An 18,620-nucleotide genomic window follows, 5' to 3' on the forward strand; every position below is an offset into this window, starting at 1 on the left:
GTATCTGAAGGGAGGGTGTCGAGAGGATGGGGCCAGATTCTTTTCAGTGGTGCCCAGCAACAGGACAAGAGGCAACAGGCACAAACTGAACCACAGGAAGTTCCACCTGAATATGAGGAAAAACTTCTTCACTGTGAGGGTGACAGAGCGCTGCAACAGGTTGCCCAGAGAGGTTGTGGAGTCTCCTTCTCTGGAGATATTCAAAACCTGCCTGGACGCGACCCTGTGCAACGTGTTCTAGGTGACCCTGCTTTAGCAGGGGAGTTGGACTAGATGATCTCCAGCGGTCCCTTCCAACCTTGGCGATTCTGTGATTCTGTGAATGAGGAGGGGGTGAAAGGCTTGCACTTGAACGGGAATGAAGCATCAGAATCTCATGCATTTAGCAGTCCTGAATGCTTGAACATGGTTTCACCAGCACCATGTCAGCATAACCAGCATGGCCAGGAATGAATCATACTGCCCTCCACCTATAGAGCGCTCTGCCCCGGGTAAGGCTTTTCATAGTAGCTCCAGTCTAGTTCATACACAACCACCCAAGCAGATGTTCAGGAGCAGGTGGATGTGGGTTCAGGATTAGGAGTGATGGGTGGTGGTGAGAAGAGGGAACTGTTTCAAGTTGTCATTGAAGTGATGATGGAACCATGGCCTCACTGCAGCCTCACCAGAGCAGCTGCGCAGACAGCTGGCTTGGTACCGGAGTGCCAGGATACTATTCCCTGGGCAGCTCCTACCCCCTGTGAAAGAAGAGGTCATTGCTCCCCCTCCATCCTGCCTCTTCTCTTCTCTTGCATCAGCATACCACTGTTCTTGGTGGTGAGCAGTGATGTGGGTCAGCTTGCAGATTCCACGAATAATTAACCTTGCAAAACAACAATTAGTTACTAGTGGTTGGATAAGCTGGAATGTCCTCCAGTAGCAACTGCACTGATGCAACTGAGGGTGTGGGATCCTGTAACTGAGGGAGAGGAAAGGTAGGACCATGCAAAAAGGCCTTAGATTGGTTTACAACAACTGCACAAGCACCACTGAGGGTGCACAACTGCACAGCTTAAACCAGGAATAAAGCGTGCCAAAACTTGGAAAGGTATTTGACCACTTTCCTGCCATATATTCAGCAGTATGGCAACTCACCTTTATTTGTTCTCCCCCCTGGAGAAATGTCATTGTAGCAGAGCATCTTCTTTCTTGGAACATTTTTCCTGTATGCACGTGTGCACATATATATGCACACACACACATTTTTTAAACCTTTCAATTTACTTGTTCCTATGTACTTGAGTTAGACGAGACAAGGTCAAATAAATTCATTGCCTGGGCAGCTCCCTACCCTTATCTTGACTGTCTCTTTGCTAAAGTGGCTACTGCCCTAGGAATAACATGAAGTTTCATGGTTAAGTTGATAGATAACACAGCCAGTATTGATTGATATCTTAGTAGAAGGCATATTTCTGTGGAACAGTGTATATGTGATTCCATAGTATGGCCACTGGATGTTGTCATTGTTCATAACAAATGTTAAATCTCTGTATTTGCTATCCCATGGAGAAACAAGGCACAGGACTCTGAATGATACTCCCAAAACATAGGGCAGCTCCAACATCAGCTACAGATGTTGCTGGAACACATGCAACCACCATGAATACTGTAATGGCCGAATAATGACAAGTGGTTTTCCAAAACAGAACAAAGTAAATTTCACATCTTATAGAAAAGTTAAAGCATCCATGAATAATCAAGCAAGTCTGGATTCTAGTTACTGCTCCAGTGATTTATAAAAACATCAATAAAAGCAAAACAGGAATCGTTGTGTTGCTTGTCATTTGTTCATTTGACAGCCATCTGGGAAGTTTAATTTCACTGTGAGATCTATATTTCTGTTTAACCTCAAGCAAAATATTTCCAAGATAACAAAGCATTTACTACTTTAAGGGGCTTCCCGGGCAGAACAATTTGAAACATTCCTTTTATACTAAATGTGGTTAAAGAAAGAAGCTTCTCTTAGCTGACACATTTTACGTAATGAAACAAATGCAAAGAGATTAAGAATGATGTAGTGAATGAAGGAAAACTAAAAGCCACACTTTTTGTTGCTTCCCAGATGTTTCTAAATATTGAAGTGCAATTTCATGCTATGGTCAATCTGTTCTGACTGCAGGCTACCACTGGAAGATGTGGTGCTGTTCTCACCCTTCCCTTATATCTGATCATGCAAACAGAAGCTGAGTTTGAGATATTGATCTCCACAGGGAGTACAAACAGGAAAGAAACCAAGATATTAGTCTTTCAGTGGCTCAGACGGAACTAACCCACTGTAAAACTGCACAACCTCTAAATTCTATGCTGGTGAAACAGCCTTTAATAGGGGCAGCCCCCAGTTAGACTGGATTAAACATAACATCCAACTATACCCCTGACTCAACTTTGCCTATTTTCAGGCCACTATTGTCCCTTGCAGAACCAGCGTGGCTGTTACTTATTTAGCTGCAGCTTATCTAAACTGCACTTCCGGACAGACTACTGCTGTTGTCAGATTCACCTCACAAATATCAACATGTAACTTTTGTTTCAACTTCTTTTATATCATAAGACCTCTGACCTGTCTGTCATACTACTTTAGTGTGCAGCTGGACAAGCATTTCTTCTGGAGCAACACTGGCTTAAAAAGGGTCTTAACCTCATCTAGCCCTATGGCTACATTCATGACTGTTTCAGTATCTCAATTTGTGTGGTCACCATACGACCACACAGGAACCTGTGTGAGGGAACTTACCTGAATAAAAAACAAACATTTTTTTTTCCACAGGGTTATTTTGGATCAGAATCAGTTTCCTAGGCTGCTGGTCTCACTTCTGCCAATTGACCCCCCACCCAGATACTCAAACTACAGCTTAGGTGTTACTGAAAAACTAGTCTGTTTTATTGCTGACTACAACCACCTCAGTGTGATATTCCTCTTTACACCAGAAGCATAAGCACATATAGTAATATTACTTGTATTAGAGTAATTTTGTAGGCAAGAAGCAAAACAAAATGAACTTGTCAATTTTCATTTGTAAATTCCAAAGAATAATCTTATGCCAACAACATTGTCATAAAACCTTACGGTCTACTCAAGTGATTAAGAAGATTTCAGTTGTCATCTTGAAAAACTGTATCTCAAAGTATCAGCTGAATCACTCTTTCCTACTAGTTAATGAAACAGCTATAAAACAGTTAAAAGCATTGTTTCACGTGCAATAAAAAGAAAGATGATACAAGCGGCTCACAGTGAGAACCCAAACACTGCTAGGTATAACAGTATGATCCTCCAATGGGGGGAAGATAGTGCAGTGCAAAGCTGTTCTCAAACTTAGGCAAATTGGGTAATCACACTTACCAGCTCTTTTGGAGCTTAAACAGCCATGGAGTTCTGCGTAGGGAGAATGCAGGCTATGAAACCCCTCCTGCTCAGTGTTGGCAAGTCTGCCTGCTTCAAGGATTCTTGCTCTCAAAAATATTTTGTACCTTTTCGGGATCATGAAATTCAATGGCTAGTCTGTCAACTACTTGTTCATCTATGAAGATGCTGGAAGTACATCTAGCCTTCACTGTTTGATGAAGTTGGGTAGAACAAGCAAGTTTATTACAGTAGAATCTGATTTTTCCAAGCAGCCGCATAGCATCTGAGACAAGAAATTTACTTAGCATTCAAAGTATTGATCAGACTCAGAAAGTGGCATACAACAATACATATTATTTTTAAGCAGAAGCTGGCACAGAAAAGTGACAGCGTGCCCAGGTCAGAATCAGTAGAAAGTCAAGTTCTCTGGTTAGTTTGACCTATACCTATCGCAGAAAGTGATTGGAATGGCAGGGAAAAGGCTCCTATACTTGCTAGATTTAGCCAGGGCAAGTCCCTCTAAGCAGCCGGGCAAATACCTCCAGGCATCTCCAGATATTTGCATGTCCTTAGGACTTAAAAGGATAGCACACACTTCTCCCCATCTCCTGAGCCAGTTAATCCATTCTCATCTGTTGCATGCCTGTATGTGAGTGACAAAATTTTGACAGTCAACAGAAGACCACATACAACTGATTAAGAGCAGTACTGGAGTTACTCAGAGGAATCATGACTTACCAGCTGACACTGGTAAGGGCAAATTGGCTCCGAACAAGGATACATACTTAGGATTTATTTTGGACAGGAGTGAAGTCTCTGATGGAAAAAGTGCCAATTGCTATGACTACCAGATACCAAAAAACCACCAAACAGGTCTGAGAGCTTAAGTTTGGTCAGCTACTAAATGAAGGTATTTGCATTATTGAAAATGACACCACCACTTAAGAAACTCATGTGGCAACAGCACAGGGGAGAGTAAAGCAATCACCTACATGCCCGCAAATCTTTCCAGCGGCCAGAGACACAGCAGATACACAACCAGTACCAATTGCACAATATTTTCAGATAAATCATATTCAAGACTGTTGCCCTTTGGCTGTCAAAAGGGACACATACATAGCACCTAACATGATGTCTATGTAATAAAATGTAATTGCAAGAGAAGTACTAAACAGTACATGGCCCCAGTCCTCTTTGAAGCATATATATATATATATATAGAAAACAACACACATGATATTTTTATCAGTAATTTCAATTAAAAATTTAAGCACAAAGTTGTTAGTTTTAACAAGTTGATCCACATCAAGCTTTCTCCACAAAAAGGCCTTCCTTTACACGGTTCTTTACCTTCCCCCCACCCCCCCTTATTTTCTATTATCTTTTGCTTTTTGAACTTGCTACAATTCAGTGATAAGCTCCATGAATGTGAAACAGGCTCAGCATGGTCACCAGCTTGATTTCAAACATTTGGCTTGATAAATTCAGGATATCCTCTGCAAATATATCCAGAAGAGTTCATAAATTTAACATCTCAATCATATTTTGAATTAACAGAATAAACAAACTTTGAAAACTTGTTTTTAGTGTCTTGTCTGACAAGAAAAAAGGGTCAGCTAAATAAAAGCTTTCCTCTGTTTGGTTATTCAAATGGATTCCAACTCCAGGCAAATAAAGATATTTACTTTTCATCTTCTCATTTAGGGTTGTTGTGATTATCATGGAAATGCACACACTTTCCTTGTACCTCTTACCCAAATAATCGGAACCAAAGCCAAGTTTAACAGATAGTCAACAAGTGCAATATACCTTACAGTGAATCAGGAATGTCAGAGTGTGTGAAATATCTGTACTTGATCAAGTTGTCACAGAACTTTCAATTCTGTAGCAGTTTTTTTTTAAACTTATTTTCCATTATTCAAATATTATTCATACTTACTGTAGGCTAATTTCATCTCACGTATTGTTTATAAAGTATTGGTTTTGCATTTCAGAGAACTTACTATTTGTTAAAATGACCGTGTAATTGGCTGCATCATTTATATAGTTTTCCCCCATGCCCTAGTTTTATTGCCCAAATTTAATCAGAAAAAGGCTTAAGGCATTCACTGGGGCTTTGATTCCCACAAAGCAAAATATGCCTACAGATAAAACAGTAAAATTCTATCTTCATTTGATTTTTTAACTTGGGAGGATTCAGACACAATCAATTATGGTATTTGTTCTTTACAATAAAGGCAGTCAGACAGTATGCCAAAGATTGATTATTTAGTCACCCCAGAATTATTTTGGTAGCTGAAGAACAAACAACTGCATGATTTTCTAAAGTGCATTAAAGCATCTTCCATAACTCCTCCAAATTCAATTACTTAGCCACATTCTTAAAATTTAATCATACCTGTTCTCTTTGTTGCAATAATCTGTGAAATTACTTTCAAATCTTGTAGTATTTCCTGCTTTGGTCTCCATCTTCTTGGCTTTAGAAGAGTCTATTTTTTGATTATACTTTGACAGAATCTACAGGAAACATTAAGAAGGAATAAAAATAATTATCTAGGAACTCAAAACAGGATTATGGTTGCTACTTAGTTGAAAATGCAAGACAACTCTTTCAAGAACAAAATTTGATAGAAATAAGCCCTTTTAATATCACTATTTTGACATTAAAGACTGTTGCAAAACAAAACAAAATTAACTAACCTGTAGAACATCATCTGGTATTCTTGTTATTTCTGGCGGTGGAGGAGTATTAATTAAATGCTCATAGTCCTTTATTTTGGGAGGAGAAGGGTCTTCAAAATGTTTAAGATATTCATCAGAGCTTACAGCAGATGGAATGCTATCTTCTATGTATAGCTTATTTGTTGCATCATTTTCCGTCACTGACTCAGTCTTTTCCCCCTGCTTTACATGTTGCATAAAAGGTTTTAAATACCTTCAGTTATTTTACTTAAGTATTTAATAAATATTCTTACAAGATTGCTGTTAAAAAGATCTTCCACAATGACATAAGAAAAAGTAGTATGGTAAAAGAATCCCAATTTGACATTTTAAAATCTCTAATTACGCTAAAATATGTAAAAAAAAAAAAAAGTATATAATTGTTACTTACTACCTTAGTTTCTATTTTTAGCCATCTTGTTTCAAAATCTGGAAGTGGTGGAGTTCCTGTATGACTAGGAAGACGTATTTCATTTGTCTCTGGTGATTTCGATAACACCATACCATCTGTTCTGGAAGGGATTTTCACACCCGGTGTACAGAATACAGGTATCAGAGGAGAAGCCATACAATCAGCTGCTGGGGGTGGGGGGGAAGACAACACACACGGCAATATGGTTGGATGGATAAACTGTTAACAGCTCCAGTGTCTCAGTTCAGTTTTCTAAGTGTATTAACTTTCCACGGATTTATTTACTTATACTACAACACCTGTATCATTTTAGCTGATAACAAAGAAACATACAAATTACATACAAATTACTTTCTAAAAGCAACGAAAGCAAGCAAGAACAACAACAAGAATCTAGTTCCACTATTGTACATAACTGAAAAAGCCCAGCTTAAATCAACATTTCTTTAGTTTTCGTATACACAGTTGTCAACATGCTTGTTTTGAGACCTTCATTTATTTTCCAAGAGAATATATTACATCTCCCCTCTAAGAAATTGCAGAGCTTCTCTTGAAAGATCTAAGTCAGTGTCTGGTTAACCTCTTTTTAAGTAGTTTCTTTCCTATTCTTTTGACTTTTTAGCTTTAAATAGATCTAATGAACATTCTTGGAAAAAAAGACTAAGTTGGCATAATAGTCTTTTTATTATAAATGAGGAAAAGTTGCAGTTACAAAGTGACTGATCCCTCTGCATAGTTCTAGACAGGCATTAGTAGAAGAATAAACAGAGATATACACTGAGGCAAAAAGGCTTCCCACAGAAGCCACCAACTTTTGTACCTATTAATTTTCTGAACATTTAGTATCCAAATAATAACTGGGCCTGAATTAACAATCTTTAATAAATACAGTTTAAAAAGTGTTAACAAATGCAGTATGTACAAATTGCTTATGTATATTTATTTTACATATTTTTAACTTACCATTCCCATCAGTCTCTTTTGTTTTTGGCCCAGGAGTAACCATGATTTCCCTGGATGTCATTTCTGCTACATTCACTTCATGATCATCTTTCTTAGGCAAGCTGAAGTGAAATGCCAAAACCCACAATTAACTCTCAAGTAGTATGAAGAAATCGCAGTTAAAGGAATACTGGCAACTTGATCACTTTGCTAGTATTTGTCAATCAACATGCAAGTCTAAATTCTTTTCCTCAAATAATTTATGATCTCCAATTCTACTGCTGCAATTTGTAGCATGCAAATGTTGCAGTCCATCCACACATTATCAAATACTCAAAGAGAATTTAATCCAAGGCATTAAACAAATAAGCAGTCCAAAGTAGGCTCAACTTTCTCGTCCCAGATGCTCAAATCTGTATTATGGGGACAGTTCATTTTATTTTGAATTGCCTGTTGCTGGCAAAATTCTAATTAACAAGAGAAGACTGACAAAGATAGTCAGTGGAAAAATCTCATCTTATGGTGACTGGATTTCACAGGTGTTTCACACCTCTAAGCATCGCAGGAAGTCTAGCACTGTATGGGAATTTTCTTGACTGGGCCACAAATGCTATTAAGTGGGCAAGCTGAAAACACAGACCTGTTTCTGTCTAATCTTTCAGTCACAGTTTACCAACACGCTACTGAAAGAAGAAACAAAAGTAATCTTCAGAGAAAAGTAAATTTTTAACACTCTCACAAGACCCATATCAACTCATTTGATATTCTGGGTGTTTTTTCTTTTTCTTGCTCTAGACCTACTAACATTATTTTGAACACTGAAGAATTTTTAATTCAGTTTTAAGTTTAAATAAGATTACTCATGCTAATCACTAACCAGCTACAGAATGAAAAAAAACCATTGAATATCAATTGCACAAAATCTGAAACTGGAAACTGAATTTTGAAAAAAATTTCATGTTCAATATATTCCAGCAGAAGAAGGGTGTATGTGTAGGCAGTCCAGAGAGAATGCCAGGCAAAATGTGAAAGCTTTACCTAAACTCTACACAGAAGCATATATAAGAAACATTTTTAAATATTTAAAAGATTATCTGAACTATGAGAACCAGATTTAAACCTCCTTTACAAGAAGCCTAACTGAAAAGAAAAATCTTTTTCAAGTAGTATATTTTATTTAAATGACCACACCTTGAATTTTGAGGTGCTACTTTTTTCAGTGAGTTAGGGAAAAAACATCTCACTTTTCAGGTCATTTTTTTTTTTGGAAGTATTATAAAATACCTGATATTGTATTATTTTTAGTTTTAATATGTATAGGAGCAAGTATTACAACAAGTGCTTTTGTGCAGACACTTTCCTTTTTTCTTTCCTATTTACTTCTGTTTTCAGTTTTGTAGTAGGTGTGTGCAAAATATTCTCTTCACCTGTTTCAAAATGGAAACGCTAAAAACAAGCAGCTGGCAGAGATGAGATCTGCTAAATATTTGTAAGGACTTTGGGATGATTTTCAAAGTGTTTTTCACACAATGCACAAAGCTGATAGGCAGATTTTAGTGAGGTATGAGACCTAGCTGGCACAAGCAAGGGCCATGAAAGGCCAGGACTGTCCCCAAGAAAGTCAGTGTCATTCTCCCTCTCTGTACCTGGAAGCTGCAGGTATGATGCCACCTCACTTGTTCTGGGTTTTGTGCCTGTCCAATCCTCTGGGAACAGACTCCACCCATTACCCAGTGGAAAAAAAAATACCTTCACTTTCTGCTGGCTTAGTGTCCTGCTCTTTCAACAAGCTGCATCCTCTCACTAAGAGGTAGGATGAGTGCTTTTTGGAGGCAACAAGCCCCTAAATCGTTTCAATATTTCAGATCAGCTGTAAGCTAACACTAACTGAAAGCTGCAAAACAAACAAAGCAAGTAAATAGGCTAAAACCTTTTAACACTAACGACTTCCCATCATTACCACTGACACACGCCCCTAATTCTGAATCAATGTGTAGCTTTATTCACATTATTGCTTGTGTGCCCACCTATTTTGCTGATTAACAATGATGATGTGATAAGGAGCAGTCATGTTATATTTAATTCTCTACAGAATTTTAACTTTATTATTAGGGGTACGGAAGACTGCTAGCGTGTTTTTTGTGCTGTTTATAAACATACGTACTCTAATCATTTCACCAGAAACCACAGAAATGGAATCTAAATTTGTCATGTATCCATGTATATATTTTGGCCACAATTAAAGCTGAAGATCATATTTAAAACAATTATTGTTAAATAGGAAATGAAGTAAAAGACATGTAAAAAGTTATGGATATCAAAAGATCTCTAATTGTGCAATAAGTTGAAATTATTTTTAGAGTATTCTCTGAGATGGATTAATTCGGAATTAGTATCTGTCAGGATTTATTCAGTTTCTGTTTCAAATTTCAAAAATATGAAGCATTATAAACCTTACAGAACTTACATAACTATTCAGAAATCCCCAAAACTGTTTTAAAATAAAATCTACCTTTCAATTTTACATTTTTTAAAAATAATTTCAGTGAGCTTTAAAAAGAGAATGACACTCAAAGTTTATCCATTATGATAAGTTAGATCCTGGGGGGTGGAAACCACCAAACTTGGCAGGCTCAGAAGATTTTCACACCACAGTATCTGTATTGCAACTATCAGAGATTTTTTTTTTTTTAATGCAGAATGATTATTTCCACAAATTATTTTTAATATGGTTCTTTTCTGCTAGATTTCCTCTAAACACAAATATTAAACTGCAAAACAGTAGGTTTCTCTTAAATAGTGTCAACTTTTATAATTGAGTGTGTTTCTAACAATAATTTGAAAAGCACTATCTATTTACCTTTACATTGCCTTAGAAGCATAGAAAAATATTTCTGCTGTTAAGGTGTTCAAGCCCTTCCTGATGCAATGGTTAAAAACCCTTCTCCAATTTTCATTAGAACAATAAAAATCTGAAACAGTCTTTTCAACAAAAGTAGACTGACTGGAGCAAAAAGAACTTGCAGTGTGGCTTTGGATAATATAAGAGAGAGAATACAATGTGTTTCTACAATAAGGCATTTAACTGAATGCTTCAGAAGTTCCTTCCAGTGCTACGTTCTTACAGCTTTTAAAAACTTTAAATCTGAGGTTAGGGAAAGCAAAAGATGATAGATATGCTTTGTATTTTTCCAGTTTAAATAGATTGTATATGGGAGATTTTTACAATGGCACAGTAAATGGAAGGAGTATATCCAAGATGCGTATCATAGCAGTATTTGGCACTGCAAACAGGATCTGAAAAGACATGCAGAGAGTTGGATATAAACACAGGACTACCTGACTAGAAGGCAATAACAAAGGAAAACAAAAAACCATGTTTGCAAAAGGAAAAAAAAGAAAAGGTAAGAGCAACAAGAAATTAGCATAGCAAGAAGAAACTACAGAAAATTTGGGAGAGAAAAAATTTGAACTTAAATAATTTACTTACTTTTTGCTTGTCTGAGCAGTTTTATGAATAAGTGCCATTGTATAATCTTCATTCATACACATGGTATGTTCACTAATGCCAAAATGTTCAAGTTTTGGTGTTAAACACTCATAGTCATCCATCCTTAGCATACATTTTGGTGTTTTGGGCAAAATAGAGGGGGCCTGTGTTTTTAGCGGAGTCCTGTTTTTTGAATTTTCTTGATGTGCATTTGTTGGGTGCTGTCCATTCAATGCACTCCAAGACCTGGAGAAAGCATATTGTGAAAGACCAAAATCAGAAAGTTGGGGGTGATGCAGAGGGTCTCTGGGGACCAGTGGCTTCTCAGTACAAGCAGGAAGATGAGGTACATCATCTACTTTCTCTTGATCAGATTTATTCTGGACAGACACCTTTGATTGACTGTTAATTTCCTCCTCTTCCTCATCTGTTTGACAAAAGTTAATAAAAAAAAAGAGAGTCAAATGTCTCAATTTTAGGAATTTATATTATAAATTGGGAGCTGTCCCATGTCACCCTCCCCCCCACCCCAAACAATACTCAACATTTTTAATTTCTTGATTATGGTATAAAATAGATTCCTTCTCTCATTTTAAAGTGCTGAAACTGAAGTTAGAACTGATATCAAAAGCTCATATCAGACTAAGCTATATTTATAACATAGGTTACACATTAATTTCCATCTATTGGTATATATTATTTTTAGAAAGAGAAGAAACTGAAAATTCTATACAAGTCCATTTTTAATAGAATTCACCTCCCTGAATGGAATAGGCAGCAAGTGCTGATCTTAAACATAAATATTTTTCATGTTTTTATTTCAGTGCAAAAGTATAAACTTATTTAAAAAGTACAACATAAATGGTGTTGGAAACAAATTTTATACACATATATACACATATGAAAGTGGTTTTTGAAAAAGAGAAAAGGTTAGATATAGTACTAGAATGCTCATTCTTCTGAAAAACAGTACTGAAGAAAAGTTAAGCAGCAGCAACTAAAAGTGCCTAAAGAAAATTGTTTTTTAAATAACCAGAAGAGCCCACTGTAGAACTAAGCAAATGTGTCATTCATACATTGTTGTAGTTAGACAAACTAAAACAGCCCAAAACATTTGTGAATTCCTGCACGATATAAGAAGCGAAAGAAAAGCTATTTTAAATAATGACAGAGGTAGTACCTTCTTATGTATTATGTAAACAGATACATTTAGTTTAAAAATATATCTTGAAAAAGTTAGCCCTGTAGCACTATTTGGAGTCTTCACTAAAAGCGGACAAAGAAAGGGAAAGTATTATAAAATTAGAGCACTCTGTTTACAGTCATATCTTTGTAAAATACTTGTAACAGCTTAACTCTCAGGTGAATATGGTCCATGGCCACAGTTCTGTTTTGTGTCATTACTGGATAACACTCAGGTGAAGGTTAAGGCATGCCCTGACAAAGGGATCTTAAAGACAGATCAGGCCCTCAAGTCAGACAGTGGTATCTGTAGTATAGACAGTAATATTATTTTGGACTCCTTTGACTCAACTGGTGTTTTCATACTGGAGAGTTTGCACTTTATAACTGGATTAATGATTCCCCCCCTCCCAATGATCAAGCTACTAGAGCTTCATGGGTTATCATGTGTCACTAAGCCCTGTATGTGTTCATCTTGTCCCACTTACGATATAAAACACATTAAGTTAAAATTTCTCGTATGGTGGTTTAAGTTGAAGGAGTAACTACATACGAATATGAACTAATTTAGATAGATCTACCACAGTGTCTCACACAAGAGAAGCAGAAATAGGGTAATTCTCCAAGTTATTACAACATATTTGCTAACATGTTTTCTAAACATATGTATTACTCAAGACAGAAAAGAAGTATTACCTGTGGAGTCTTTGACAGGTGGTTTATAGCCATATTTCTGGAACAGCTCTCTTATTTTTCCAAGATCTGCTGCATTTCTTTGCATCAGTATTTCACTCGCCTTCATAAAGTCTTGAATTTCTTGCCTTTCAGAGCAACTCTTATCAAGACTGGTGTTAACATCTCCCTTTTGAGGTGGGGGGAAGACAGAGATATGGGTTTTCAAATCACTACCAGGAAGTTCTTTATACATGAAGTTTTTTTGAGAATAGCTATTAAACTTCAATTCATATGAGGGTAGGGAGGAAAATTTAGGTCTTGTCTATACCTGAAAACTGGGTTACAAAGTATCAGGAATATATAGGGCATGAGCATACAAAAGTTTATAGAAATTAAACTAAGAGGACAGTTCACAGTGTAACTACTTGTTAGTAACCTCTCAAAAATATATATTTTTACTCCATTAAAAAAAAAAAAAAGGACATAACTTACATAATTATTTTGGATTTTCACTACTTGGGCACAAGGAATTAGTGGAGACAGATGATAAACCTCAAACTGATACCCTAGCTTCTCTCTCAGTTACCCATACACTTGCCCATTCTTCTAGCCTATTCTTCCTACTTCTATTAATGACAAAAAGTTGAGTGCATTCTTCACAAGTTTGGCTGAAGGTACAGAACTTTCTGTGAAGATTTGCTTTATTCTAAATGCTAGTCATTGAACCAACACAGGTATAACTTTTCTCTAGAGAGCAGCTGCTCGTGAATCCTGGTCCCCTAAAGCAGGACAGCTACAGTTTCCTTGTCACCTTCATCCCCTACTTACCTGAGCAGTGACAACGCTGACTGCAAACTAACAAGTGCAGCTAAGTGTACTGCAAGTCGCACAAAACTTTCTTGGACACTGCCCAGTACTTCCAGAACCATTATGAGGACTTACAGGTAAACAAATAAAAATTAGAGTCAGAACTGTTGACTACTAAAACTGTATAGTGGCATACTGTTTAAAGTATAACTATAAATTTATGGAACCCCTCTCCTCCCAACAATATTTCAAGGAAGCAAGTAACTGAAGACATTACCTTCAGAGTCCTGACTTCGCAATGCAGGTCATGTAAGACTCTTACTGGAGATTCATCTTCAGAGTCTGACGTGCACATTCACATAAAAAGGTTTTGAAAGAAAAGGAGGATTTGTATTTTAGCATGCAAGTACATACTACTTCAGTGTGTAATCTCCTACAATCATATGATAGAGGTGGAGAGTCAAGACAGAAAGTGAAGAGGAACTAGCTTATACTGTATATCAAGTACCTTGTGCAGCATTAGACTGCAATTTGCACAGGATGGTTAAACTACACAGACAAAACTGCGCAGACTTCCATTTTACTGTCCCAGCTAATACTGTAAAAAGTAATATATGTCAGATGTTGCTACAATAGGTAGGGTCCAAGACAGTAAAGGATTATTTATGTTAAATTTTAACCCATTAAAGAGTTTGAACTTGAAATTTATAAAAGATGGGGGGGGAGTGATAAGACACCCCTGAAACATATCAGCAAAAAGTTGAATTCTCCTGACTTATCTGCATGCAGGCAGATACTAGTACTGTACACTTAAACACGCAGCAGTCAAAAGCAGACATTAACCTTGGTTTCTAGTGAAATAAATAATGCAAATAAGTAATACAAAAGAGAAAAACAGGTATGTGACAAGATACAGCAAAGCAAAGACAAGAAAGTGATAAATCCAGTCTGGCTCCAACTTTTCTGTAACCTCCCTCCACAGAGTTGAAGACTGCCATTAGAGCCTCCTCAGATGCCTTTTTTCCAGACTGAAAAAGCCCAGTCCCCTCACCGTCCCCTTGTACCTCATGAGCTCCAACCCCCCAGGCATTGTGGCCTGCTTTCTCTGGACCCACACCAGCCTGTGCAAACCTTCTTGTTCTGGAAGGGCCCAAACCCGGACACTGTATTCCAGATGCAGCCTCACAAGCTCCAAGAAGGGGAGAGTAACAACCTTCCTCTACCTGCTGGCTAGTATCTTGCTAACGCAGCTCTCTGTGGTTATCCCAAGTTAGCTGACCAGGGTCGCAGATCTTCTTCTGCAAAGCTTCTACGCAGCCAGCTGGTCCCCAGCTTGCACTCATGCATAGGATTGTTCTGGCCCAGGGGCAAGACTTCGCCTTTGTTGGACTTCATGAAGTTTACATCAGCTCATTTCTTCAGATCGTTAAAGTCTAAATGGCACCCTGCCCTCTAGTGCAGTGACTGCCAGTTGAACTTCAAGTTGTTGACTACTGCACGCTGACCGGGTCCAGCCAGTGTGCAATCCATCAGTGAAGAAATGCAAAGGAAACCGAATTCGAAGTGAAGATTAGGAACAAGTACAATCTAGATTTCCCCTTAAAGTAGTGCAGATTCATGGATGTTTTTAAAACAAAATAAAGCTATTGAAGCTTAAAAAACAAAACAAAACCCCAAAATCAAAAAAAAAAAAAAAAAAAAAGCGAGCGAGAGAGACCGCAGTAGTTAATTCTGGTTGTACGGATGATGTGGTAGGAGCAAGAATACACAGGAAAGCAGTTGCAGTACTCATGTTTGACAAAGCCAGAAGTGAGTAAGATTCTTTGGTTGCACCAAGCACTGACACGAAGAGACAACGTTGAAAAGCAGTCGTGGGCATCTTGTAAACAAATGAGATGGAGAAATAACGTTTTGAATGAAAGTTATCCTTACGCATTAAGCAAGCCAAAATGAAAGTTGGAGGGGAAAAAAAAAAAAAAAAAAAAGGATACAATTTTGATTAAGGCGATACCTCTTTCCACATAAGTATTTAGCCCATTCAGTTGAAGGAACTTTCCTTAAGTTAAATCTAATGGAAAATGTATTCTAAAGAAACAAGAATCTCTATTCCCTCCTTAATTTATTTCTTTGATTATAAGTAATTGCTATGGACATGCACTGCAAGCCAGCAAAGTCATCAAATCTAGCCTTGGAGAAAGGTATAGTAAGAACAACACAAAAGAAAAAGAACAACAACAACAAAAAAAAGAAGATGCAGAAAAGTACAGTGCTAACTTGCAATTCATAAATTAAATTATATTCTGCTTTTAAGTTCAAGTTAGCAAAATAAAAATGCCTCGTAAGGAATACATTATTTAAAGGAACTGAATGTGAACAAAACCATAACTACTTTGGTGACTGTTTTAATTTACTTTCAAAGATTCTATTTCCATTTCTGATATTTTTGTTACTAGTTCTTTGAAGAGGATGACCGAGTTGAAGTATGGTTCTGTTATTACTTCTTCAGGGATTTTTCTCCCAAACACATTAAGAAATTTACTATGTGGATATAAGAATTCACAACAAAATTTTCTAATAGGTATCTTAAATAAAAATATGAAAATTAGCTCAAATTATTGTTACATTCTGCCCTCCTATTTTTAGAAAGTGCTATTTGGGGATATTCTCCAGCTCCTCGAGCCCTACGGGAGGAATATCAGAAAGGAGGAGGCTCAGATAAGCTGAGAAAGAAACACTTGGATGCCTTCATCCTGCATGATTGCTGGTGAACAACCCAGAGGACTGTCCCTGCCAGGTGGGGGTAGAGCACAGCAGTCCCCATCGCCACAGAAGAAACTCAGTTTCTCAGTGGGTTAATGGGTTTCCTTCAGGCTGCTAGTATTCATCCCCTGTGTATATTATACCCCCCTGCCCCACGGAGATTTTCCTTCCCATTTTGAGAGGGGATACACTACATCACAAGCTCCTAAACCATGATCCATGAAGAATTCATTAGTCATACAGAAACGTTCTTATTTGCAATTACTGTATTTTATCTGTAAAGGCTGCTAAAAATACAGTATTTTAATCACACTGTGCTTTCTCACTACTGTTATAAAGTCAAAGCATGTCTTCTCCAGTTTTAAAAAGCAGGACAGGAATTAATAAGTAACCTACAAAAAGGTAGTATATGCTATGGAGATTACAACATCCCCCCAAAGAGAACAGCAGTTCTCCAGCTGGGAGAGCAGCGCATCAGAATACGCTCTCAAGGGAGGCAGTGAGAATTCCCTGGATTTCATCTCTCCTTTCCCCTCTTCTCTCCTGAGTTTTTCCTTCTCTCTGGAAGCAACCTAAGGACAGGAATACGACAAAAAAGGCCAAAGGCTGGGATTTGGGTGCATCGTGTCCTAGGTGCATTGTGGCTGCGTAAAAACTTCTACTTCTTTCTCCCTTTCTTCTGTGCAACAGAATGCCAAGAAAGGTGCAATTTCTCTGCCAGATGAATCCACACTACAATCAGGCCTGGGCTTCTTTTTCCTTGGAGAAGTCAGACCCACCAGCTAAGGAGGTAAGAGATGTGTGCTCTTCCTCAGACAACATCTGTGTAAGGAGGGGACAAAGAAGTCCTGGAACACAGGACCATTTGTGAGCTGTGCAGGGAGCTGATTAGAAAGAGAAAATCCAGAGATTAAAAAGAAAGGGGAGGGGAACAGAGAGGGGGAAAGAGAAGGTGTCTTATTTAGCTAGATGTGATCAGTGTTAGCTTTACATTTTTCAGTTGAACCTTAGACGTCAAATAAAACTAAGTGCCAAGGTGTGCAGGATTGCCAGGAAATAACAAATAAATCTATACACAAGAGACTTACGAAAAGGGAAAAATCCAAACTGTTGCAGGAAGAAAATTCAAACAAACAAAGAAACAAACAACAAATCTATTACAAATAGCTCTAAGATGCATCAAAGTCCTAACAAACAATTTGGTCTTTTGTACTTGTGCTGTCACACGTTTGGAGAAGTACTCCTCCTTCTCCAGCATCTGCCAGACTACACCTTTTTTTCCCTCCTTCAAACTGCTTTACAAAGTCTACTTTATTGTGATACAAATAAATTTGGAAAACGTTTGATAAAGGTTGATGATGCTCTAAAACAAGTTATCATCATGCAAACAAGTATTTTAGTATTTGCCTGTAATCTCCTATTTTATGCTCAGGATATAACCCTTGACAGAGAAGTTCGACTCGGTCCAACATCCCACTCAGCAGACCCTTAGCCCCTGATTACTGGTGCCTGAATAATTCAAGCAATTTACAGAGATATGGACTGCTCAAGTGATGTACAGCATACGAGTAAAATAACAGACAACGATCAGAAGCAACTGGGACTACTAAGAAGTGTGGAGAAGACACTTTAGCCTAATAACATACAATGCTTTTAGTGTTCGTAATTGCAACGTGAAGGAACAAGATGAAATACGCTTTAAAACCAAGCATGCAGACGGCTGAATCACTACTTTCCCCCCTCCTAGGACAGCTACAAAGTGTTTCGAAACAATCGCTTTGCTCCCTGTGAGGAAGGAGCGGTATGACAAAACGCAGCGCAGGATTTACGGCCGTGCCGAGAGCGAGGGACGGCGACACCCGGCAGGGAGGCGAGGCGAGGCGGGCCGGGCGCTTACCTGGGTCCTCCCTGCGCAGAGCCCGCTCAAGCTGCTTCGCCTCCTTCTCCAGCGTAAGAGCTAAAGCGCGCAGCTTCCCGAAGAAGCCCCTCGACACATCCATCGCGCGCGGGAAGGAAGGCAGCAGAGAGACCGAGGGGGGACGGCGCCAGCACCACCCGGCAGGCGCCGCCGAGCCCGCCGCTGGACGCGGCGCCTGCGAGCGGCTGTTAACGGCTGCGCGGGGGTCGGGGCCGCCGCGCGCTGCTTCCGCGAGGCCGTTGCCGCGCGCCGCCGCCCGCTTCGAACCTGCGGGCACCTCGCACCCCATTGGGCGCCGCGAGGCCCCGCCCGCCTAGCGGCAGGGCACGCA

The 18,620-nt window shown here is 38.5% G+C and overlaps 1 protein-coding gene across 6 annotated transcripts; it reads right to left on the reverse strand.

The window, feature by feature from the left end:
* Nucleotides 1-1,771: 1,771 nt before the first annotated feature.
* On the reverse strand, nt 1,772-18,613 carry SKA3 (spindle and kinetochore associated complex subunit 3). 6 transcript variants are annotated; one of them, XM_067290295.1, is made up of 9 exons: nt 18,269-18,613; nt 13,889-13,953; nt 12,826-12,991; nt 10,948-11,374; nt 7,479-7,579; nt 6,495-6,679; nt 6,083-6,286; nt 5,781-5,899; nt 1,772-4,025 (listed from the first exon to the last, which is right to left on the reverse strand). In XM_067290295.1, the coding sequence occupies exons 1-9, from the start codon at nt 18,576-18,578 to the stop codon at nt 3,959-3,961; spliced, it is 1,644 nt and encodes a 547-aa protein (XP_067146396.1). In that variant the 5' UTR covers nt 18,579-18,613; the 3' UTR covers nt 1,772-3,958. The 6 variants fall into 6 exon arrangements, with proteins under 6 accessions (XP_067146396.1, XP_067146422.1, XP_067146404.1 ...); XM_067290321.1 differs by having other exon boundaries at nt 1,772-4,878; XM_067290303.1 differs by having other exon boundaries at nt 6,083-6,283; nt 6,498-6,682.
* Nucleotides 18,614-18,620: the final 7 nt, after the last annotated feature.

The sequence above is a fragment of the Apteryx mantelli genome, chromosome 1 (genome assembly GCF_036417845.1).
Source record: "Apteryx mantelli isolate bAptMan1 chromosome 1, bAptMan1.hap1, whole genome shotgun sequence".
NCBI classification, from domain to species: Eukaryota; Metazoa; Chordata; class Aves; order Apterygiformes; family Apterygidae; genus Apteryx; species Apteryx mantelli.

What these genes read in the sequence shown, in the direction of transcription:
- SKA3 (XM_067290282.1), bottom strand. Translation starts at nt 18,578, where the DNA reads ATGGGGTGCGAGGTGCCCGCAGGTTCGAAGCGGGCGGCGGCGCGCGGC. An exon ending in ACCTGTCAAAGACTCCACAG is followed by an intron (nt 11,375 to 12,825) that starts GTAATACTTCTT and finishes TTTGTCAAACAG; the next exon opens with ATGAGGAAGAGGAGGAAATT. An exon ending in ACTGCTCAGACAAGCAAAAA is followed by an intron (nt 7,580 to 10,947) that starts GTAAGTAAATTA and finishes ATTTCACTTCAG; the next exon opens with CTTGCCTAAGAAAGATGATC.